This window comes from Macaca thibetana, chromosome 12 (genome assembly GCF_024542745.1).
Source record: "Macaca thibetana thibetana isolate TM-01 chromosome 12, ASM2454274v1, whole genome shotgun sequence".
In the NCBI taxonomy this organism is placed as follows: domain Eukaryota; kingdom Metazoa; phylum Chordata; class Mammalia; order Primates; family Cercopithecidae; genus Macaca; species Macaca thibetana.
The window spans coordinates 14,871,282-14,896,070 of NC_065589.1; the positions used below are offsets into that span (position 1 = coordinate 14,871,282).

The 24,789-nt window shown below is 44.7% G+C and overlaps 3 protein-coding genes across 3 annotated transcripts; 1 reads left to right on the forward strand and 2 right to left on the reverse strand.

Annotated features, from left to right (window-relative positions):
• Positions 1–4,123: 4,123 nt before the first annotated feature.
• On the reverse strand, positions 4,124–4,498 carry LOC126932288 (small cysteine and glycine repeat-containing protein 2). Its single transcript, XM_050751024.1, has one exon. The coding sequence runs from the start codon at positions 4,496–4,498 to the stop codon at positions 4,124–4,126; it is 375 nt and encodes a 124-aa protein (XP_050606981.1).
• An 11,948-nt stretch (positions 4,499–16,446) lies between these two features.
• On the reverse strand, positions 16,447–16,773 carry LOC126932871 (small cysteine and glycine repeat-containing protein 7-like). Its single transcript, XM_050752126.1, has one exon. It carries the CDS (start codon positions 16,771–16,773, stop codon positions 16,447–16,449), a length of 327 nt encoding a protein of 108 aa, XP_050608083.1.
• A 3,670-nt stretch (positions 16,774–20,443) lies between these two features.
• LOC126932870 (small cysteine and glycine repeat-containing protein 3) lies at positions 20,444–20,773 on the forward strand. The gene has a single exon (XM_050752125.1). The coding sequence runs from the start codon at positions 20,444–20,446 to the stop codon at positions 20,771–20,773; it is 330 nt and encodes a 109-aa protein (XP_050608082.1).
• Positions 20,774–24,789: the final 4,016 nt, after the last annotated feature.

A 24,789-nucleotide genomic window follows, 5' to 3' on the forward strand; every position in this document is an offset into this window, starting at 1 on the left:
TCTACAACCTGCATCCGAACATTCTTAAAATGAATGCAAAAGATCAACATTCAATAAGTAGGAGGTGGCTGACACCTGTAATTACAGCACTTTGGGAGGATAAGGTAGGAAAATTGTTTGAGGCCATGATGTTGAGACCAGCCTGGACAACAGAGCAGGACCCTGTCTCGACAAAAAAAAATTTTTTAATTAGGCGGGTGTGGTGGTGCATGCCTGTAGTTCCAGCTACTTGGGAGGCTAAAGTAGAAGGATTGCTTGAGCCTAGGAGGTCAAGGTTGCACTCCAGCCTGGGTGACAGTGAGACCCTGTCTTGAAAGGAAAGAAAGAAGGAAAAAAAAGGAGAAAAGCTTAGGAAGAAAGGAAGGAAGGAGGGAGGCAGGGGGGAGGGAGGGAGGGAGGGAGGGAGGGAAGGAAGGAAGGAAGGAAGGAAGGAAGGAAGGAAGGAAGGAAGGAAGGAAGGAAGGAAGGAAGGAAGGAAGGATTCATTTAAGTAGACTAAAAAAGCAATTTTTGGCTGAGTGTGGTGGCTCATGCCTGTAATCCCAGCACTTTGGGAGGCCAAGATGGGTGGATCACTTGAGGTCAGGAGCTCGAGACCAGCCTGGCCAATATGTTGAAACCTCATCTCTACTAAAAATACAAAAATTAGTCAGGTATGGTAGCATATGACTAGTCTCAGCTACTTGGGAGGCTGAGATGAGAGAATCACCTAAACCTGGGAGGTGGAGGTTGCAGTGAGCTGAGATCCCGTCACTGCATTCCAGCCTGAGCAAAAGAGGAAGACTTTGTCTCAAAAAATAAATTAAAAATAAATAAATAAATAAAATAAAAAAGCAGGCCAGGCACAGTGGCTCGTGCCTGTAATCCCAGCACTTTGGGAGGCCGAGGCAGGCAGATCATTTGAGGTCAGGAGTTCGAGACCAGCCTGGCCAACATGGTGAAACTCCTGTCTCTACTAAAAATATAAAAATTAGCCAGGCGTGGTGGCGCATGCCTGTAATCCCAGCTACTCAGGAGGCTGAGACAGGAGAACTGCTTGAGCCCAGGAGGCAGAGGTTGCAGTGAGCAGAGATCGCGCCATTGCACTTCAGCCTGGGTGACAGCACAGGACTCCATCTCAAAAAACAAAAAAAAAAGAAAGGCAATTTTTTTCAAGCCTAGATCTTTTCAGATCAGCCCAATGTAGCCAGTCAAGCAGACCTGCCTTTTCTCCAAATAACTATTTCACACTGCATCTGCGATAGAATGAACACGCCAAGATCGGGATCAGTGATATGTAAGGGAGTTGTCATGCACATGTATTAGACAGCATTTTTAGATTATCAGCTCCCTTTCCTGCTACATCTTAACAGAGCGAAAAGAACAACTTTAAAGGAAATGGCCAATTCCTGACCTAATTGATCATATTTGATAAGAATTTTAAAATGGGGGCCAGGCACAGCGGCACACACCTGTAATCCAAGCATTTTAGGAAGATCACTTGAGCCCAATTGTTTGAGACAAGCCTGGGCAACACAGCAAGACCTCAATTCTATCACAAAATGTAAAAAGTGTGGTAGCATGCACCTGTGATCTCAACTACTCAGGAGGCCGAGGTGGGAGGATTGCTTGAGCCCAGGAGGTTGAAGCTTTAGTCGGCCATGATGGTGCCACTGCACTCCAGCCTGGGCAACACAGCAAGAACTTGTTGAAAAAATAAGATAAAATAAAATAAAAATAACAAACTGGGATACCTTGTACAATTTCTCGAATCTCTAATAAAAGAATAGAAGTCCCAGTGCATTGTTAAATCACCATTGTCATCTTGCCTGTTTTGTCATCGCAGAAGTTCCCCTCATTTGTTGGGTTTTGTGTTATGCCTTAACTCCCCACGAATACTCTTATACTCTTGCCATTCCCACTCTTCTGTTGTCTTGGGCCCTCGTTGCTTTGCTCAGGATTGCTGACACTGCTCCGTTCTCCCTGTGAACCGATTAATTCTGCGCATTGCTGTCCAGGTAAGTGTCCCCTCACAAAAGCCTTCCCTAGCCCATAGCATTGCTGTGTGTGCAGCACCCCCGGCAGCAGTTATGTACTTTGAGCAAGTTTCTTAATAACTTCTCTGTGCCATTTCCCTCTCTGTGCAACATGATACATGTATGTGCTTAGAAGAATGCCTGTCCCCTTTTCACTCTATCACCCAGGCTGGAGTACAGTGGCACTATCATGGCTACTGCAGTCTCCACCTCCCAGGCTCAAGTGATCCTCCCACCTCAGCCTTTCAAATAGCTGGGACTAAAGCCACATGGCATCACGCCCAGTTTATTTCTGTATTTTTTGTAGAGACTGGGCCCCGCTATGTTGCCCAGACTGGTCTTGAACTCCTGGGCTCAAGTGATCCTTCCAGCACTTTGGGAGACTGAGGCGGGCAGGTCACTGGAGGCCAAGAGTTCAAGACCACTCTGGCCAACACAGCGAAACCCTGTCTTTACTAAAAATACAAAAATTAGTCAGGTGTGGTGGCGCAGGCCTGTGATCCCAGCTACTTGGGAGGCTGAGGCATGAGAATCACTTGAACCCAGGAGGCAGAGGTTGCAGTGAGCCAAGATCACGCCACTGCACTCCAGCCTGGGTAAGAGATTGAGACTCTATCTAAAACACAAAACAAAACACAAACCAAAGTGCTGAGATTACAGGCATGAGTCACCACGCCTGGCCAGAATACCTGGCTTTTAAGGGCAACGTGAATGCCAGTTACTGTTGCTTTTGTTCTTGCTGTTATTCTTAACCCCTCAGCCTTCCAAATCATAGGACAGCCTTCCTGTCATTGTTGACTTGTAACTATTTATATTAGCCTACTGTAGGTCAGATTCATGATTTGTCCCATGTATGTCTTGAACTTTTCCATTCTCGCATTTTTGCCCTTCTCAAAACATCTGCCCCAACCACCTCCACCTGTCAAAACCTTACTAATTCTTCAAAACACACTCCCAAATGTCCCTTCCTTCTTGAAGTGATCCGAGTTCCTTTGAATGACACCCATTCCCCATCCAGCAATGTGGAGTTGTTCCTGCCCATGATGTGCACATCAACATAGAACTTTTAACACGTTCATTATTTTTCTACCTCATGTTTGTGGTTATTTGTGTATAAATGGAATGTAAACCACGCAAGGGTATAATGATGTGTGTATCCTTGATGGCCTCCAACCCGTGGGAAATCATAATTAATGGAAGTTTAATGGAAAATATCTATAAGAATAAAACTAAGGGAAACTGTTCAGAGTTCACTTTTACATTTTATTATGAAATTTTTCATGAAGAATCGTTGATTAATGAATACAAAAATACAGTTAGAAGAATCAACACCTAGTGTTCAATAAATCAGTAGAGGGACTATAGCAAACAATAATCTATTACCCATTTCAAAACAGCTAGTAGAGAATAATTTGAATGTTCCCAGGATAAAAGAAAAAGATTTAAGGTGATTAATATCCCAATTACCCTGATTTGATTATTACACATTATGCAAATATATTAAAATATCACATGTACCTCCCCCCAAATATCTACATCTATTATCTATCAATTTTTTTCAAGTAAAAAAATAGAGATGGGTTACTACAAAAGGGAAAAAAGATTTTTTGGTGATGTAATCAAAATTATAGCAGTAAAATAAAGACCATGAAGTAGCAAAATTTAAAAACAAAAAAAAGAGAAAATTTTAGAACACCTAGAAAAGACTCTATGGCCACAGAAAAGACAGAGCATATGTGGAACACAGGAGAAGACCTAATGCCTAGAGAGAAACGAGTTCAAAGAAGAAAACACGGTCAAAATCATGATCCCGCTTTGCTGAGCTCAAAACTCAAAATGTCCTGTATCTTCGTGCTTGAATGACATTGTACCAGATGTCCATGTGACTATCTTAACAATAGAAAGAATTCCTTAAACTACAGAGATGAGAACCAAGCAGAAAAGTGCCATGAAGTCCAGGTGACGGGGAGACAGCAGGGAGCACACAGGATGGGATGGAGGAAAGCCACAGCAAGGGGAGCAAGCTGCCTCCCTGTGGCACCTGCAGACCCACAGTCTTGCCAGCAGCATGAGCGCCTGCAGCCCCTGCCCAGAGGCTGGGTTCCCACCTAGCAGCAGCATTGCTTCTGGCAGCAGCACTTCCGCTGACAGCACCCCTTCTGCTGGCAACAGCCCTTCCCACAGCCACAGCCACACGAGCTGCAGGTGCGGTGGCAGCAACAGATCACGGGCGTACTACAGCAGCCCCCACAGCAGCCGCGGCAGCAGGGGCAGCAGCTGGAGCAGCAGCCCACCCGGTAGCACCTGCAGGTGGTGCAGCTGCCACAGCCACCACCACAGCCACCGCAGCCACCACCGCAGCCACCACCGCAGCCACCACCACAGCCACCACAGCCACCACCGCAGCCACCACCGCAGCCACCACCACAGCCACCACAGCCACCACCGCAGCCACCACAACTTCCACAACCACAGCAACCCATGGTGTCAGTAGAGAGGACTCAGGAGAAGTGAGGATGGAGGACTCAGGAGAGATGAAGAGGTCTGATGCCTCCTTCTGTCCGGGGAAGCCCTTATATAGCAACTCCAGCAAGCCAAGCCCAATATGTGGCCCATTTCTTGTTGTTGTTTATCCCATCTCTTGTTGTTGTTTATGAGATCTCGTAAAAGATCTCATGAGTTGTCTTATGCCCTACCTCGTGAACGTCTTAACAAGCTAATAATGCTAAATTTAACTTTTACTCATCTCTTGAGAACACACCTCTAAGACGTTTGTGTTCGTAAGAACTTAAATATGTGTATAGTTTTTGCCCCAAGGCTTAAAATAGTGCCCAACACATTGTAAGTATTCAATAGGTATCTTTTGAATTAAATAAATGCCTAGAACATTTAAGGATAGTCTTCATTTCTTTATAACCATGAGAGACTGAATCCAAAGCCAGGTAAAACTCTTGTGTTTCTGTTGATACTTCTCAGTTGTCACAGGTTAGACAAAACATTGTTTTTCTCTCTATTGGAATTCATCACACAGTCTTAGGATCTATTAGAAAAAAAAAAAAAAAAAACAAAAACTTCTCGGCTGGGCACGGTGGCTCACTCCTGTAATCCCAGCACTTTGGGAGGCCGAGGAGGGCAGATCACCTGAGGTCGGGAGTTCGAGACCAGCCTGACCAACATGGAGAAACCCCGTCTCCACTAAAAGTACAAAATTAGCCAGGCATGGTGGCACATGCCTGTAATCCTAGCTACTTGGGAGGATGAGGCAGGAGAATCGTTTGAACCTCGGAGGCGGAGGTTGCGGTGAGCCAAGATCGCTCCATTGCACTCCAGCCTGGGCAACAAGAGGGAAACTCTGTCTCAAAAAAAAAAAAAAAAAAAAAAAAAAAAAAAGAAACAAAACAACAACAACAACAACAAAACCTTCTTGAAAGAATTAGTGAAAATCAGAATCAAAAGAAAAAAGGCCAGGCGCAGTGGTTCAAGCCTGTAATCCCAGCACTCTGAGAGGCCAAGGTGGGCAGATCACCTGAGGTCAGGAGTTTGAAACAAACCTGGCCAACATGGTGAAACCCTATCTCTACCAAAAAATACAAAAATTGGCTGGATGTGGTGGCACATGCCTGCAGTCCCAGCTACTCAGGAGGTTGAGGCGGGAGAATCCCTTGAACCCAGAAGGCGGAGACTGCAGTGAGCCAAGATCGTGCCACTGCACTCCAGCCTGGGAGACAGAGGGAGACTGTTTTAAAAAAAAAAAAAAAAAAAAAAAAAATTAGACCAGCTACTCGGGAAGCTGAGGCAGGAGAATCACTTGAACCCAGGAGGCAGAGGTTGCAGTGAGCCAAGATTGTGCCATTGTACTCCAGCCTGGGTGACAGAGTGAGACTCCATCTCAGAAAAATAGAAAGAAACAGAGTAGGCATTTCTGAATGTATTATCTTGCACATTATATCTCACCTTAAAACACAAATATTCTCTTTTCTAGCTCCTTGGAATTTTTCATTCACCAGAAGAATTGCTTGATCATTAAACATTCCAAAAACAAATATTGTGCTATGTGAAATCCTAAAAATACAATTATGTAGGGCCTACTCCTAAGTCATCTGCCAAGGGTGAGGTTTCTGTTTGCTGTTTATCTGTTAAATAATTGGGAAAAGCAACAAAGTTTACATTTGGTGGCTGGCCTGCTCTCGTGCCTCTCTCGCATTTAAGACCCATGGAGAGGCTCCAGGCTTAGGCCTGCCCACACACTAATGGAATGTGTATTTGGAATGATCCCCTTCAGTCCACCTGACTCTACCTGTCAGGCCTCCATTTCCTGCCCCAGCTAGCCCGTGGGCGTGAGTAAGTCAGTAGGGTAAGGTTCTTGCCTGACTAAATCCAGAGTTTAAGGTCTGCCCGGCTAATCTCTGTTCTCCAGACAACTCACAGAAGAGGCTCGTGCTGTGGGGACCCTGCAGTCCCTCTTGGAACTTATACTGCAGGTTCTGATCAACAATGACCAGGCTCTGCAGCGGCTGCCTGTCCCCCGGGATGTCACTGTCCATGGTTTTACAACTGGCACCTCTTTCATAAGCTGACTTTTTGAAAGCAGAAGAAAGGCTTAAGACACCCTCCCCTGATACACCTCTCACAGGTGCGGGGCTGCGAGGATTCCTCCTGCTCTCCGTTTTGGCTGCCCAGCGCCCCACTTGAGACATTCATGTAATGTCTATGATGCCCACGTTAGAGACAACAAGGACCAGACTCCCTCAATTGGTTCCTGCTCCTTCCAAACCTGTCTGCCCTGCTGTATGAGACGGCTGTTCTTTTTGTTTTATTTTGTTTCTTAACGTTTTGACACAGGGTCTTGCTCAGTCAGCCAGACTAGAGTGCAGTGGTGCAATCACAGTTCACTGCAACCTCAAGCTTCTTGGGTTCAAGTGCTTCTCCATCCTCAGCCTGCCAATAGCTGGGACTATAGGTCCATGCCACTAGGTTCAGCTACAGACGGCTGACTCCGGACTCTGTTTGGGGACCTTGTTTTTGTGCTCTTCTGTCTTTTTTTTTCAGACAGAATTTCGCTCTGCCACCCACGCTGAAGTGCAGTGGCACAATCTTGGCTTACTACAACCTCTGCCTCCTGGGTTCAAGCAATTCTCATGCCTCAACCTCCCAAGTAGCTGGGATTACAGGCGTGCACCACCACACCTGGCTAATTGTTGTATTTTTAACAGAGACAGGGTTTCACCATGTTGACCAGGCTGGTCTCGAACTCCCGACATCAGGTGATCCACCCGCCTCAGCCTTCCAAAATGTTGGGAGTGTAGGCATGAGCCACCGCGCCCAGCCTGTAGTGTGCTTTTGACATCACAGCTAAGAAGTATTAATGACCTCAGTAACCCCCAACCAGGCAGAGCAGTGCTCCTAATTCTTCTACTTTCCTGGACCTCTGTGTCCTCCAACACACACACAGTAGCTTTGGGGCTGGGCTGGGGGATGTCAGGCAAAAACAGCGGCAGTGACAGCACACAATGGCTGCCCTCCTCTCTCTGTGGAATGCAAATGTCTGATTTTTCAATTGGCCAAAAACCTCAATGTCTCAGGGTGCCTGTAGGTTGAAAGTGAAGTAATTTGGGGGAAATATCAGGGGATTCTTGGGCTCAAGTTTGCTCGAGCCATAGGTTTCAGTAAGTAATTCACCCTAATCTTATTCTCTGCAAGTATTCAGCATTTATTTTTATTATCATTAATTATTATTATTTTCAGACAGAGTCTCACTCTGTTGCCCAGGCTGGAGTGCAGTGGCGTGATTTCTGCTCGCTGTAACCTCCACCTCCCAGATTCAAGTGATTCTTTTGCCTCAATCTCCTGAGTAGCTGGGACCACAGACACGCAATACCACACCTGGTTAATTTTTGTGTTTTTTTTTAGCAGAGACACGGTTTCACTATGTTGGCCAGGCTGGTCTCGAACTCCTGATCTCAGTAATCCACCCACCTCGTCCTCCCAAAGTGCTGGGATGACAGGTGTGAGCCACCTCACCCAGCATGTCTTCAGAATTCTTATAGGTCATGCCCAGAACATCTTTGCTCAGGGAATTAGACCACACCTACAACCATTGCTTAGATTCCCAGGGAAACACAACCTAGACGGGACACCTACCTCAAAACACGTTCACAACAGAGCTGAGGGTTGTTCCAAAATGCACACTGTGGATAGTAACAGCACTTTCCCAAACACCTCAGAAGGTGCCACATCTAGACATCAGCAGTTGCCTCTGCCTCTTTCCCGAGTCCACGTGTTGTCATGTCAGGTTATGGAAATTGACATAGAACATTGAAAAAGAAAAATGGGGAAAATCGAGTGGTTTTTCTCTCCTCTAAGTTTTTTTTCTGAATTTAGAATAATAAATATAAGTTCATTATAAACAATTTTAAAATACAGAAAAACATAAAGGAGAAAAGTAGTAGTGCCTGTAATAACCTCTTTTACCATTTTGTCGTATTTTCTTCCATTATTTTCCTATGCCTTTTAAAAATGGAGATGGGGTCTTGCTATGTTGTCCAGGCTGGTCTTCAACTCCTGAGCTCAAGCAATCCTCCTGTCTTGGCCTCCCAAAACGCTGGGATTACAGACATGAGCCACTTCACATTGCCCATCATTTTTCTATGTTTTGTTTTTTCCCAATATTTTTATTTTGGAGAATCTTAAACCCACATAAAATGTGCAAGAATATTACAGTAAAATCCTGTATACCATTTACTTAAGTTAGCCAGTAGTTAACATTTTGCCATACATTTCATTTTAGTTATCTCTCTTTAATTTAGTTTAATTTTATATTTTTGTAGAGATGAGGTCTGGCTATGTTGCCCACACCGGTCTCGAACTCCTGGCCTCAATTCATCCACTTCAGCCTCCCAAAGGATTGAGATTACAGGAGTGGGCCACTGCACCTAGCCTTCTCTCTCCCATTTGAATGAAAGCAAGCTGCAGAAGTGGCATTTTACCCCTACAAATTTTAGTAAGTGTCTCCCAAAAGGGAGATTTTCCTGTAGAACTACAATACTATTATCACACTAAATTTCCCTAATTATCCCAAGAATGTCCTATAATTCAGAATTGCATTTTTAATAATTTTTCATGTTAGATCCAATCAAATATGTATGTTTATTGAACTTTAATCTAGAATGGTTTTCCAGCATTTTATTTTTGTCCTGGAGAGTTGTTTTGCAAAATAACCCTCAATCGAGATTTGGCTGGTTGTTTCCTCATGGTCAGGTTCTGGTTAAACATTTTTGCAGAAATATTACACAGTCGATGTGTTTTCCTCAGTGCGTCACAACAAGTGTGTGACGTTAATTGATCCCATTTCTAGTGATATTAAATTTTATCACCCAATTAACATGGTGTCCACCAGATTTTGCTGTTACTAATCTACTGTTTTTTCTTTTTTTTTTTTTTAATTAATTTTTTTTTCTTTGAGATGGCGTTTTGCTCTCGTCACTCAGGCTGGAGGGCAATGGTGCCATCTCAGCTCACTGCAACCTCTGCCTCCCAGGTTCAAGTGATTCTCCTGCCTCAGTCTCCCAAGTAGCTGGGATTACAGGCATGCGCCTCCAGCCCAGCTAATTTTTATATTTTCAGTACAGAGGGGATTTCACCATGTTGGCTGGGCTGGTCTCGAACTCCTGACCTCAGGCGATCTGACCACCTCAGCCTCCCAGACCACTGGTTATACAGGCATGAGCCACAGCACTCGGCCTCTTTTTTTCTTTTTCCTTTGATTTTTTAATTATTTATTTATTTGTTTATTTATTTAGTTTTTTGAAACAGAGTCTTGCTCTGTCGCACAGGCTAGAGTTCAATGGCGCAGTCTTGGCTCAGCCTCCCGAGTGGCTGGGATTACAGGCACGTGCCACAATGACCAGCTAATTTTTGTATTTTAGTAGAGAGAGGGTTTCACCATGTTGGCCAGGCTGATCTTGAATTCCTGACCTCAGGTGATCTGCCCACCTTGGCCTCCCAAAGTGCTAGGATTACAGGCGTGAACCACCGCGCCTGGCTATTTCCTTGGATTTATATGGCAAAATTAAAAGCATTGTGAATCTATAATTTTGTATCCCGGTTTTAAACTTAACATTTAATCATATACAATTACCCTCATTATTAAATATTTGGTTTTCAGAAACTGTTTCTTAATGACCACATAATCGCCAATTACATATATAACTTCTGTAAATTACCTCATATTCAGTACTAAGCTCCCTAAGCAATTAAACATTTAGCTAACCATCTGGAAAAATAAACTTGGATACCAACCACCACGACCACCACAACAACAAAATGACAAAACGGGTTTTTTTCCTTCTTTTTTCTTTTTCTATTGAGACAGGTTGTCACTCTGTCGCCTAGGCTAGAGTGACAGTGGCACCATCATAGCTCACTGTACCCTCGAACTCCTGGGTTCAAGCAATCTTCCTGCCTAATCCTCCCAAGTAGGTAGGACATCAGGCATGAAACACCACACTCAGCTAATTTTTAATTTTGTTTTGTTTTGTTTTGTTTTTTTGTAGAGACAGGGTCTCACTGTGCTGCCCAGGCTGGTCTTGAACTCTTGGCCTCAAGTGATCCTCATGCCTCAGCCTCCCAAAGTGCTGACATTACAGCTGTGAGCCACTATACTCAGTGGGGTTTTGTTTTTTTTTTTACTTATTTTAAAATAATAATAGACTTTTGGTTGCAAACATAGCATAGAGAGGGCCCACGTACTCTTAGTCCAGCTTCCGTCAAGGACATCTTACACAACTATAGTATGACATAAAATGATTTTTTAAGTAAAACCCTTGCATCATGCCAAATCCCCATAAATTCCAAGGATCAAGTATTGAAATATAAAAAAGTAAGGCAACAGGGGTAGTATAAAAAATATGGGAGAATAGTACTATATTCCTGGACTGTGGAATACCTTGCTTAATATGGCAGCAATACCAAAAACCATACAAGCTGATGTCATCAGACCCAACACCAGGTCATGCGGGCGACGAAGTCCGTTGGAGTCAAAGGATTGAGAAAAAGACAGTTTGAGAAGTAAAGTGGGACCAGGGGGCCATCGTGATTGTGGAGGCTGCCGAAGGCCCCGAGCTCTGGGAGCCCACGCTATTTATTGGTAATCCAGCAAAAAAACAGGTGGTGAGAATGTGGGGATCAAAAGGGCAGGTGCATGATCTACAGCTGTGACAGTTTAGCATTTATGAGGAACATGTTCTGCTACTTGAGATAATGGGAATACAATCGATCTAGGAGCCTAGAAGCAAGGAGCCAGCCAGTCCAGATACATTCCAGAGGACATTATGTCACACTTGCAAGCCCTGCCTCGGTTTTTTCCCCAATACTCAGCTTTTTCCCAACAATACGGAAAAAAAATTGAGAGATGTGACTTATAAAATGTTTAAATTTCTGAGAAAAACAAAGCTTCAAAATTTCTAAAACTGGGGAAAATATATATGCATATAGGACAAAAGATTAATACCTTTATATGTAAGGAACTTTTATAAATTCACAAGGGGAAATATGCAAAGGAAAAATCAGGCATTTTAAAAAGAAATATAAATAACAGCTCCTTGAAAAATGAATGATTCCAGGTTGGGCACGGTGGCTCATGTCCCAGCATTTTGGGAGGCCAAGGCGAGCAGATCACTTGGGGTCAGGAGTTCAAGACCAGCCTGAACCACATGGTGAAACCCCACTCTACTAAAAATACAGAAATTAGCCAAGCATGGTGGTGGGCACTTGTAGTCCCAGCTACTTGGGAGGCTGAGGCAGGAGAATTGCTTGAACCTTGGCGGGGCAGAGGTTGCAGTGAGCCAAGATCATACCACTTCACTACATACAGCCTGGGTAACAGAGTGAGACTCCATCTCAAAAAAAAAAAAAAAAAAAAAAAAAAAAAAAAAGAAAGAAAGAAAAGAAAAGAAAAGAAAAATTAATGATTCCAGGCCAGGCATAGTGGCTCACACCTGTAATCCCAGCACTTTAGGAAACCAAGGTGGGCAGATCACTTGAGGTCAGGAGCTTGAGGCCAGCCTGAGCAACACGGTGAAACCCCGTCTCTAACTAAAAATATAAAAAATTAACCAGATGTGGTAGCCTGTGCCTGAAGTCCCCAGCTACTTGAGAGGCTGAGGCATGAGAATTGCTTGAATCCAGGGGGCAGAGGTTGCAATGAGCCAAGATTGTGCCTCTATACTCCAGTTTGGGTGACACAGCGAGACTCTGTTTCAAAATTAAAAAAAAAAGATAAAGAGATTCCAGATTTGGGGCATAAAATGTATGGGACAAGCCTGGAATATCTTGTCACGACAGAAAACAAGGAAGCTACCAAAGGGTAATGGGTTCATATCGAGACAACAATTTAAGCATCAAAGAGAAAAATGGCTGCAATGAGCTAAAGCTTGTGTTTGTTATTCCTTTGCATTTCTTTGGACATGGTTTTACTACATCTACTTGCATTCCATTTCTGTTCATTTACTATCCAGATGATAGGAAGTCCCGTTGTTTCCAGGTTTTTGCTATTTTTGACAGTGCTACTGTGAGCATTCTTATATGTATCTATAGAATTTACACACACTTAGGATGAAATTTCTGAGTCTGTGGAAATAAATGACAACCCACCAAATGAGTCCAGGTAAAAGCTATTTAATTATGCTTGCCATAGCAAAGTGATGGTTTGCCACAGCATCACTTGTGTTTTTGTGGACACTCGAAAGCAGGCAGAGGAGTGGGAAAGCTTCATACCGGAAGAAGGGAAGGTTTCAGGTATGCCCAGATGCGAGGCTTTTGGTATAGAACATTGTAGACAGACAGACTAGAAGTGGGGCATCTTATGTGATTCGTTAGGAGTGCATATTCGACTCTCTCTAATTGGTCCTAAATTGGAAAAAGGGGATAAGAATTAGGGAAACTGCCAGTTATTAATTAAGTCCTGGCCATTTGGGGCTGATTGCCCTCGTTTGGCTTGCTGGACTGTTTTTAAGAGATAGTGGTCTGACTTCCTACAAGTCTGATTGTAGCGAGTAGGCTGGATGCATGGACTGGTTAGGATAGATAATAGGTTGGTTTCCTGGGATGTTTGCTGCAGTTTACAGGTGAGAGATCTATTTCTATGTATGATCTGGCCACTGTTCATTTGTATGTTCTGTCTCTCCATCTCTAACATGCCATATAATATACTTATTTATGATGTGTGTTGTCTACCTCCCATGACTAGGTTACTAGTTCCATGAGGACAGATTTTTTTTTAATACTCTTTTTTTTTTTTTGAGACAAGATCTCGCCCCTGTGGTCCAGGTTGGAGTGCAGTGGTGCAATCTTGGCTCACAGAAGCCTCAACCTCCCAGGCTCAAGCGATCCCCACCTCAACCTCCCCAGTAGCTGGGACCACAGGCATGTACCACCATGCCTGATTACTTATTAGTAGTAGTAGTAGTAGTAGTAGTAGTAATAGTAGTGGTAGTAGTAGTACTGTAGAGATGGGTTTCACCATGTTACCCAGGCTGGTCTTGAACTCCTGAGCTCAAGCAATCGGCCCTCCTCAGTCTCCCAAAATGCTGAGATTACAGGCATGAGCCACTGTGCCTGGCCCATGAGGGCAGACATTTGTATCCATTTTGTTCATTAAAGCATTCTTGATTCCTAGAAAAGTGCCTAGTGCATCATAGATACTCAATAAATATTTGTAAAATGAGTGAATATCATGTATCTATAAAAATATTATGCTACTGATGCATATTTTTGGTTTTGCTGTTATCCTCACACTAAAGACTGTATCACTCGGATCCAATCCCCCCCATTAGTGCAGATGTGGTCCCAGCCCTTTCTCATTTTCGCGTGTCTTATTTTGCCCACCACAGTGTCTGATGCAAAGTTTGTGATTGCCAGATATATGCTGAAGCAAATTCATCTACTTTATATTATTACCTGGTTCTTTTGATCCACATATTGATGCTGAAGCTGACAGGCAAGAACAAGAAATAACCGCCGAGTCAGCACTGTAGCTCTTCATCTTTTAGGTCCATATGGAAACACACTTGAGTCAGGCAAGAAGTGCCCATTTTTCCTGGAGCCTTGTGAAACCCTTGTAACAGCCTCTTTTTGGAAGCATCCGTGGTGTTACTATTTACTGTAGACTTTGAACTTGCCCCTGGACTAGCATCTTCTACAGTTCTTTTCACTGTAGCATTTCTCAAGTATCTACTTTCTGTGAGTGCTTCCAAGAATGGAAGAGAAAGAGAAGAGACCTCGTGGTCCAGAAGCAAGAAGCAGTAAATCACCTTTCTCAGGCCCAGGGTAGCTGCCAACCCCACGGAGAAGTCTTCTGCCCCTTTCCCCATCTCTTGCTTTCAACAGGGAACAGAGTTAGGATCAAAATTATAATGGATATCTCATTTAAAAAAGGGCACTACATTCTGTAGATGGGTTTTTCAACATACACCATATGTGGCTTCACTTTCAGGGGACTCACAGATGTGGTCTGAAAGGCGCCCCTTGTGAACTCTGTATTTTTTTGTTCTTATAATATTCTTACTTACTTGTGATAGAATATAATTAAAGTGGGGTTGAGTGCAGTAGCTCACACCTGTAATCCCAACACTTTGGGACCCCAAGGCCAACTCACCTGAGGTTGGGAGTTCGAGACCAGCCTGGCCAACATGGTGAAACCCCATCTCTACTAAACATACAAAAATTAGCCAGGTGTGGTAGTAGGCGCTGGTAATCCCAGCGACTCGGGAGGCTGAGGCAGAGAATTGCTTGAACCTAGGAGGCAGAGGTGGCAGTCAGCCGAGATCGTGCCACTGCACTCCAGCCTGGGCAACAGAGTGAGACTCCATCTCAAAAAAATATATATATATTTAAAGTGGATATAGTGTTTTAGTAGGTCACAACTTTTATGAATAATTTATTCAAATATGACCACATTAGTATTTTGTGACCATAATCTGCCAGAAAGACAATTAACTAGTACTGATGATAATTTTTTTAAATTTCATTGAGCTGTAATTAAATTTTAGTCTGTTAATAGAACTGAAACCAAAATAACCAAGACCTAAATAGCTTTAGGTGTTGAATTTCATCTGGCTATAGATGCTGAGGTTAAAATCTGTTAGAAAAGTTGAATCTAAGGGTAGAGAAAAAGTGATGAAATAAAATCTTGTTGATACAGTTTTCTGAATGTTTTCTAATTCAGATAAGAGGATAATAGAAGCCAACAAACTTTACCCCTGTGTGAAAACCTGTTAGGAACAGATTGTTCATGATTTCTTTTCTTTTTTTATTTTTTATTTTTTATTTTTTTTAGACAGAGTCTCACTCTGTTGCCCAGGCTGGAGTGCAGTAGCATGATCTCAGCTCACTGCAACCACCGCCTCCCAGGTTCAAAGTGATTCTCCTGCCTCGGTCTCCCAAGCAGCTGGGACCACAGGTGCCCACCACCACACTCAGCTAATTTTTTGTATTTTTAGTAGAGACGGGGTTTCACCATGTTGACCAGGCTGGTCTCGAAGTCCTGGCCTTAACCTCAGCCTCCCAAAGTGCTGGGATTACAGGTGTGAGCCACTGCACCCAGTTTATTAGTGACTATTCTTTTTTTTTTTTTTTTTTTTTTTTGATGGAGTCTTGCTCTGTCGCACAGGCTGGAGTGTAGTGGTGACATCTTGGCTCACTGCAATCTCCTCCTCCCGGGTTCAAGTGATTCTCCTGCCTCAGTCTCTCAAGTAGCTGGGACTACAGGCACCCGCCACCACACCCAGCTACTTTTTGTATTTTTAGTAGAGACGGAGTTTCAACATATTGGCCAGGCTGGTCTCGAACTCCTGACCTCGAACTCCTGAACTCCGCTCGCATCGGCCTCCCAAAGTGCTTTGAATACAGGTGTGAGCCACCGCGCCTGGTCTATTAGTGATTATTCTAAATCCATCACAAACAAACATAGGGAGTATTAGTTTTCTAGATTTAATTGCATCTTTCCTTTAAACACATTAGAATAACAAAAGAAAGAAGGAGATGTCCATGAGCCTTTAATGCCAGTTTTATGTGGTTTATTGGGAAAATATTGTCTCAGGTTTACAGAAACAGAAAGCAGGAGCAGACATGCAGAATACAGAAACTACAGAATGAAGGAAAAAGGAATAGAGGCAAACATTTCAATAGTAAAATTTCAAGAAAACATAGCATGAAAAATATCCCTCTGTTTTGTTGGACTCATACTTTGATTGGTGCTTGATAGAGAAGGTTTGTGTTGGTGGTTTTCATGTGCAGGCAGGATCTCAGAGACCAGGGAATGTGGATAAAACTTCTTGTGACTTTCATATCAGAGAAGACTGGCAGGAGGGAGAGAACATTTTACCAACAGGACAGTTAGTTACCTGCAGCATCTTCCCGGAGGCCTGGGACCTGCCTAGCAGCAGCATTGCTTCTGGCAGCAGCACTTCTGCTGGCAACAGCCCTTCTGCTGGCAACAGCCCTTCCCACAGCCACAGCCACACGAGCTGCAGGTGCGGCGGCAGCAGCAGATCACGGGCGTGCTACAGCAGCCCCCACAGCAGCCGCGGCAGCAGGGGCAGCAGCTGGAGCAGCAGCCCACCCGGTAGCACCTGCAGGTGGTGCAGCTGCCACAGCCACCACCACAGCCACCACAGCCACCACCGCAGCCACCACAGCCACCACCACAGCCACCACCACAGCCACCACAGCCACCACAACTTCCACAACCACAGCAACCCATGGTGTCAGTAGAGAGGACTCAGGAGAAGTGAGGAAGGAGGACTTGAGAGGTGAGCAGGTCTGATGCCTCCTTCTGCTGGGGGAGGCCCTTATGTACCAACTCTGGGGAGAGGAGGGGGAAGACACATGACCACTTCCTTATTATGGTTTGGGTCAATTGTCATGGGAGAATCTCATAATATATTATTTACTGCCCTTTGGAATGGGAGCTAGATTTATGAGATTACTTGTTTTGTTTATTTTCTGAGTCGAATGTCCTAAAAATTCCAGTAAGACCTCCTGAGAGTCATGGGAAAGCGGGTATTATCAACAGCCTTGGGCACACTCAGAAAGCCCGTATAGTACAACAGCAATGCTTGACTGGACGGTCCAACATTCGAACAACAAATAAACATTATTAGGAGGCTATTCCTGTACAGTGCCCAGAAATTATCTTACCAAAGTCTGGAGAAATGACAGGTATCTCCAGCACAAATGTCACTGCCAACTGCAGAAGCAGCCGGATACTCTCACTGGAGATTGTCCACCCGAGAATGTAAGATTTGGTCCCCACCACACAGTTACAAAGCCTGGCTCTATGTTTCATTTTTCAATATATTTAACATTGTGTTGGCCAGGTGTGGTGGCTCATGCCTGTAATCCCAGCACTTTGGGAGACCAAGGCGAGTGGATCACCTGAGGTTGGGAGTTCGAGACCAGCCTGGCCAACATGGTGAAACCCCATCTCCACTAGAAAAAACACAAAAAGTTAGCCGGGCATGGTGGTGCCCTGACCCCCCAAGCCTTACTTCCTGCTCTAACTCACAGGCCAAATCATGGCTCAAAATGTTCTGCTACAGGAACTTCCAGCACAGCACAGGCTTCTTTTTTTGTTTTTGTTTTGTTTTTGTTTTTTGACACAGTGCCTCACTCTGTCACACAGATTGGAGTGCAGTGGCATGATCATGGCTCACTGCAGCCTCAACCTCTTGGGCTCAAGTGATCTTCCCACCTCAGCCTCCCAAGTAGCTAAGACTAGAGGTGCACACCACCACACCTGGCTAATTTTTTATTTTTTGTAGAGATAAGGGTGTCGCTATATTGCCCAGGTTCATCTCAAATTCCTGGACTCATGTGATCCTCCTGCCTCAGCCTCCCAAAAGTGCTGGGATTACAGGTGTAATCACCATGCCTGGCCCCAGCCCAGAATATTTTACCTGACATGGGCATGATGCATCTTTGTTAACTAATTGAATAATAATTTTTTAAGGTAAATCTCAGGCAATAACATTGTTTCAAAATAATGGAGGCGAAAATGCTTTAGAAAGGGAAAACACTAAATATGACAAGATTTGTCAACTTTGGCACTACCGACATTTTCAGCCGGACAATTCCTTGTGTGAGGTCTGTCCTGCACAATGTAGAATGTTGAGCAGCATCTCTGGCCTCAAGCCACTAGTTATGACAACGTCTCTGCCAGTTATAACAAGCAAAAATGTCAGGCCAGGAGCAGTGACTCACGTCTGTAATCCCAGTAATCCCAGCACTTTGGGAGGCCAAGGTGGGAGGATCACGAGGTCAGGAGATCGAGATCATCCTGGCTAACACGGTGAAACCCCGTCTCTACTAAAAATACAAAAAATTAGCCAGGCACTGTGGCAGGCGCCTGTATCCCAGCTACTTGGGAGGCTGAGGCAGGAGAATGGCATCAACCCAGGATGCAGAGCTTGCAGTGAGCTGAGATTGCGCCACTGCACTCCAGCCTGGGTGACAGAGCGAGACTCTGTCTCAAAACAACAAAACAAAATAAAACAAAACAAAACGAAACGAAAAGAAGCAAAAATGTCTTCAGATGTTGCTAAGTGTCTCCTGGGGCAAAATTGCCCCTCATTGAGATCCACTGCTCTACAGAAATATAAGGGAGAATACCCCACATCATAGCACTCAGGAAAAGAGGCCAATTTAGGAATAGCTTTTGAAGGCTGCAAAAGGGCTTTACATGAAGTTCTTCTTTTCTTTTAATTTTTTGGAGACAATTTCTAGGACATACGATTCTTTTTTTCTTCTTCGAGACCAAGTCTCACTCTGATGCCCAGGCTGTTGAACCTCTGCCTCCCGTATTCAAGTCATTCTCATGCCTCAGCCTTCCGCATAGCTGGGACTACAGGCGTGAGCCACCACCCGGTTAATTTTTATATTTTTAGTAGAGACAGGGTTTCCCCATGTTAGCCAGGCTGGTCTCAAACTCCTGACCTCAGGTGATCTGCCTGCCTCAGCCTCCCAAAGTGCTGGGATTACAGGCATAAGCCACCACGCCCAGCGGGACATATGATTCTGAAGGGGTTAAGTACCTGGGGTGGTGAAAGAAGGCAAGAGTGAGCCTTGATGAAAGCTGTGGACTTTGGGTGATTATGATGTCTCACTGTAGGTTCACCAGTTGTAACAAATATACCACCCTGGCATGTGATGTCAGTAGTGAAGGAGGCTGTGTTGGGGAGGACAGGGGGTATAAGGGAACTCTGTACTTTTGGCTCTATTATTATTATTATTATTATTATTATTATTATTTTTTAAGATGGAGTCTCACTCTGTCACCCAGGCTGGAGTGCAGTGGCTCGATCTTGGCTCATTGCAACCTCCGTCTGCCGGGTTCAAGCAATTCTCTTGCCTCAGTCTCCCAAGTAGCTGGGACTACAGGTGCCCACTACCACTCCCAGCTAATTTTTATATTTTTTAGTAGAGACGGGGGTTGACCAGGCTGGTCTGGAACTCCTGACCTCAAGTGATCCACCTGCCTCAGCCTCCCAAAGTGCTGGGATTACAGGGGTGAGCCACCGCACCTGGCCCTCAGCTCAATTTTGATGTGAACCAAAAATTGCTCTAAAAAATAAGGTCTTTTAAAAGAGTATACATTATTTACCCTAAGCTAAGGAAACTGGGTCACATAGGGACCATGGCTTTTTAAGGGACATGAAACCTGCTGGTGGCAGAGGCTCTTGGCTACCTCATCCACTACTCCATGTGTATAGGACAAGAGGGGAACATGAGCCAGTGTGGGAAGCTTACTTTGAAATACACCGTGACTATCAACCCAAGATGGATATCTTTCCCATATTTTGACTTGTGAATCCACAGCAAAAGTAAGTCTGAAAACAGGTGAGAAAGTCTTCTGAGATGTTAGCCAAGGGACCTTATGACACGTGAAGCTTTGCGTGTTTGCTTCTCCATGTGGGATCTCACGTTCTCTTGCATTCTACAGACAGCACCTAAAGGCTTCCTTTAGAGGAGGGGGAACCAAGGAAAGATCCTCTCGGGGCCAAGGAATTCTGATGCATGGAATATAGGAGATGGGCTTTCATCAAATGAGACTCATAGATTACACTTGCAAACTGCTAGGTTAAAACGAGACTCAATATTTAAGAAACATGTTGTTTTTATGAGAAACATAACTTGAGGAAGAAGTAAATGTGAAAATAAGCAATTCTATGAAGTCAGAGGTGTCCAGTGAGGAAATACACTCAGGGTCTTGTGAAATTCCTCCAGGGAAGCTGGAGGAAACAAGGAAGTGGCTGCCTGCCGCGTGTTAGGCCTGGAAGGGGTATTTAAGAGCCCCTGTAGCAAAGAACATCAGACCTCTTCACCCCTGCTGAGTCCTCCCTCCTCACGTCACCTGAGTCCTCTCTACTGACACCATGGGTTGCTGTGGTTGTGGAAGTTGTGGTGGCTGTGGTGGCTGCGGTGGTGGCTGTGGTGGCTGTGGTGGTGGCTGCGGTGGTGGCTGTGGCGGTGGCTGTGGTGGTGGCTGTGGCAGCTGCACCACCTGCAGGTGCTACCGGGTGGGCTGCTGCTCCAGCTGCTGCCCCTGCTGCCGCGGCTGCTGTGGGGGCTGCTGCAGCACGCCCGTGATCTGTTGCTGCCGCCGCACCTGCAGCTCATGTGGCTGTGGCTGTGGGAAGGGCTGTTACCAGCAGAAGTGCTGCTGTCAGCAGAAGTGCTGCTGCAAGAAGCAATGCTGCTGCTAGGCGGGCCAGCCTGGCTCTGCCTCTAGCCTAAGAAACGCTGAGGCTTTGCTCACAGAATTTGGTGCATCTTTCCTCCACCCTTCCTTTCTGCTTCTGTCCTGCCTCATCTACCTGTATGTATTAGAACCACTCATGCTGTCCCTTGCAGTCTGAAGTCTCAGGTTGTTTTTCTTCCTTTGTGGTGGTATGACTACTTCAATTTCTTCTCCCTGTATCTTCCAAGACTTAGCATTATGCTATTATGCTATTGTGCTATTATGCTATTATTCTCTGTCGTTTTCGTAATCTTGTCTTCATTTGGAAAAAAAGATAAAAGATTAGCATATATTATCAACATAAGGGGTGGAAGCACAACCACTCATGTCAAAAATCTGTTTGTATTCTGAACTTAACAAAATAAAATCGTGAAAACTAATATTTTATTCTTTTGAAAAATATTTCTTATGATGGATTTATTGTTGTTTCATATTGTACATTCACTAACTTCTTTCCTGTTTCTGTGACCCTGTTAAAAAAAAAAAAAAAAGGCTACTCTTCCTTAATAAAAATAACAATCTCTTCATATTCTCAGGCGTCTCTCTGTTCTATAAGATGTGCACCTTGCATTGGTGAAGCCAACAAAGCAAAAGACAACGGGTGATATGTAAACATTTGGGATGGGTTTCAGTTAGTGGATGCCAGGTCCCATACTATCCTGTAGCAGATTTTACAATAAAGATAAAAATTGGGGAGTAAATTCCAACCTTTGGTCATCAGTGTCACTGACAGAAATTCCTGTGCTCCTCTACACATCCTTCCATGCTGTGGGTCCGTGTTGGGGTCAACGCAGTTTCCCCTTCACCCTCCAAAGGTTCACTGAAAACCAACTCACAAAAAAGGTAAATATGGCTGGGTACGGTGGCTCACACCTGTAATCCCAGCACTTTGGGAGGCTGAGGCAGGCGGATCACGAGGTCAGAAGATCGAGACCATCCTGGCTAAACATGGTGAAACCCCATCTCTACTAAAAATACAAAAAAAAAAAAAAAAAAAAAAAAATTTGCCGGGCATGGTGGAGGGCACCGGTAGTCCCAGCTACTCAGGAGGCTGAAGCAGGAGAATGGCGTGAACCCGGGAGGCAGAGCTTGCAGTGAGCAGAGATCACGCCACTGCACTCCAGCCTGGGCGACAGAGTAAGACTCCGTCTCAAAAAAAAAATAAAGAGTAAATTCATTAGAGAAAAGGCATACACCCAGAACTTTGGGAGGCTGAGGCTGGCGGATCACTTGAGGCCAGGAGTTCAAAACCATCCTGGCCAACAAGGTGAAACCCCATCTCTACTAAAAAGACAAAAATTAACTGGGTGGGTGTGATGGCATATGTCTGTAATCCCAGCTACTCGGGAGACTGAGACACAAGAATTGCTTGAACCCGGGAGGTGGAGGTTGCAGTGAGCTGAGATGGCATCACCGTACTCCACCCTGGATGATTTAAAAAAAGGTAAAAGCATAGAAATATATTAATATTTGCACAGGGAGAACCACACAGTGTATCCACCTCCCAACAGGGTTCAGAAGCTTATATACTGTGGGAGAAAGAAAGAAAGATCAGACTGTTACTTCGTCTATGTAGAAAAAGGAAGACATAAGAAACTCCATTTTGTTCTGTACTAAGAAAAATTCTTCTGCCTTGAGATGCTGTTAATCTGTAACCCTAGCCCCAACCCTGTGCTCCCAGAAACATGTGCTGTATTGACTCAAGGTTTAATGGATTTAGGGCTGTGCAGGATGTGCTTCGGTAAAAATGTGTTTGCAGGCAGCATGCTTGGTAAAAGTCATCGCTATTCTCCAGTCTCAAATACCCAGGGACACAGTGCACTGCGGAAAGCCGCAGGGACCTCTGCCCAAGAAAGCCTGGGTGTTGTCCAAGGTTTCTCCCCACTGAGACAGCCTGAGATATGGCCTCGTGGGAAGGGAAAGACCTGGCCATCCCCCAGCCCGACACCCGTAAAGGGTCTGTGCTGAGGAAGGCCTCTTTGCAGTTGAGAGAAGAGAAAGGCATCTGTCTCCCGCTCGTTCCTGGGAATGGAATGTCTCGATGTACCACTCGATCGTGCATTCTATTTACTGAGATAGGAGAAAACTGCCTTACGGCTGGAGGTGAGACATGCTGGCGGCAATACTGCTCTTTTTTTTTTTTTTTTTTTTTTGAGACGGAGTCTCGGAGTCTCGCTCTGTCGCCCAGGCTGGAGTGCAGTTGCGCGATCTCAGCTCACTGCAAGCTCCGCCTCCCGGGTTTACGCCATTCTCCTGCCTCAGCCTCCCGAGTAGCTGGGACTACAGGCACCCGCCACCTCGCCCGGCTAGTTTTTTGTATTTTTTAGTAGAGACGGGGTTTCACCGTGTTAGCCAGGATGGTCTGGATCTCCTGACCTGGTGATCCGCCCATCTCGGCCTCCCAAAGTGCTGGGATTACAGGCTTGAGCCACCGCGCCCGGCCAAGACTTCAACTTCTTCGGAAGAGACCTTGTCGGGGAGATCAAAGAGATCTTTAGGCTTCTGCAGTTCGGTATCCCAAGGCACTGTATTTTGCGGTATCGGTTTATGAGCTCCAACATCTGCAACTGAATTATGATTGGGAGCGCTGGATGGTCCCAGCATGGCAGGTCACAGCTTCACTCCAACTCTCCACGCGTTTTTCACTCATTCACTCAGCAAATATGTAACTACTCTATTAGGCCAGGTATCCAGCCGAGATAGAAATCTAAAGATAAGACCAGGTGCAGTGGCTCACACCTGTAATCCCAACACTTTGGGAGATCGAGCGGGGGCGGATCACCTGAGGTCAGGAGTTCAAGACTAGCCTGACTAACATGGTGAAACCTTCTCTCTACTAAAAATACAAAAATTAGCTGGGTGTAGTGGCAGGTGCCTGTAATCCCAGCTAATCAGAAGGCTGAGGCAGGAGAATCCCTTGAACCCAGGAGGCGGAGGTTGCAATGAGCCAAGATCGCTCCATTGCACTCCAGCCTGGGCAACAGAGTGAGACTCCATCTCAAAAAAAAAAAAAAAAAAAAAAAAAAAAAAAACTAAAGATAAACAAATCTTTGCCTTCAAAGAGTTAACATTTAAGAGTGAAACAGCTAAATTAGCATACTTACAGTAATCCTAATGTGAGATTTTCTTTGCCTGGCCTCCTTTTCTCCATTCCTATATCAACTATTCAAATAGCTTTTTTTTTTTTTTTTTTTTTTTTTTTTTCTGAGACAATGTCTTGCTCTGTCACCCAGGCTGGAGTGCAGTAGCGCGATCTCGGCTCACTGCAAGCTCCGCCTCCCGGGTTCAAGTTATTCTTCTGCCTCAGCCTCCCAAGTAGCTGGGATTACAGCGGTGCGCCGCCACGTGCTGGCTAATATTTGAATTTTTAGTAGAGGTGGGGTTTCACCATGTTCGCCAGGCTGGTCTCGAATTCCTGACCTCAGGTGATCTGCCTACCTCGACCTCCTGAAGTGCAGAGATTACAGGTGTGAGTCACCATGCCTGGCCTTGTATAGATTTTCATGGACATAATTGCAGTCACATTTTTGAGTAATAAGGAAGTATAATAGGGAGGTACACAGTGTTGAGCAACTCCCTAATACACTGTGGCTCCCTCTCCTACTGTTCTCATTCAGCCTTCCTGTAGGTTCTTTCCCAAGTTGGAGCCCCAAGCCTCAGGCTTAGTCCCCTTGTCCATCCTCTTCTCAATGGAATCCACAGCACTTATCACTTTCTAACACACTATAAAATTCACTAACTCATCATGTTTACTATTCACGTTCCTTCTACATACCCCATTCCAAGCTAGAATGTAAGTTACAAGGCAAGAGATTTTTAACTTTGTTCACAAATGCATCGCAAGCACCCAGGACAGTGTCTGGCACATAGTAGTTACTCAATAAATAAATTCTTAATGAACAAATGATTTTTTTTCTTTTTTGTGTGTGGGTTTATTTGAGACAGGGTCTGGCTCTGTCACCCAGGCTGGAGTGCAATGGC

Bases quoted from the DNA above. Each gene is read 5' to 3' on its own strand.
- LOC126932288 (XM_050751024.1), bottom strand. From the start codon at position 4,498: ATGGGTTGCTGTGGTTGTGGAAGTTGTGGTGGCTGCGGTGGTGGCTGT.
- LOC126932870 (XM_050752125.1), top strand. From the start codon at position 20,444: ATGGGTTGCTGTGGTTGTGGAAGTTGTGGTGGCTGTGGTGGCTGCGGT.
- LOC126932871 (XM_050752126.1), bottom strand. From the start codon at position 16,773: ATGGGTTGCTGTGGTTGTGGAAGTTGTGGTGGCTGTGGTGGCTGTGGT.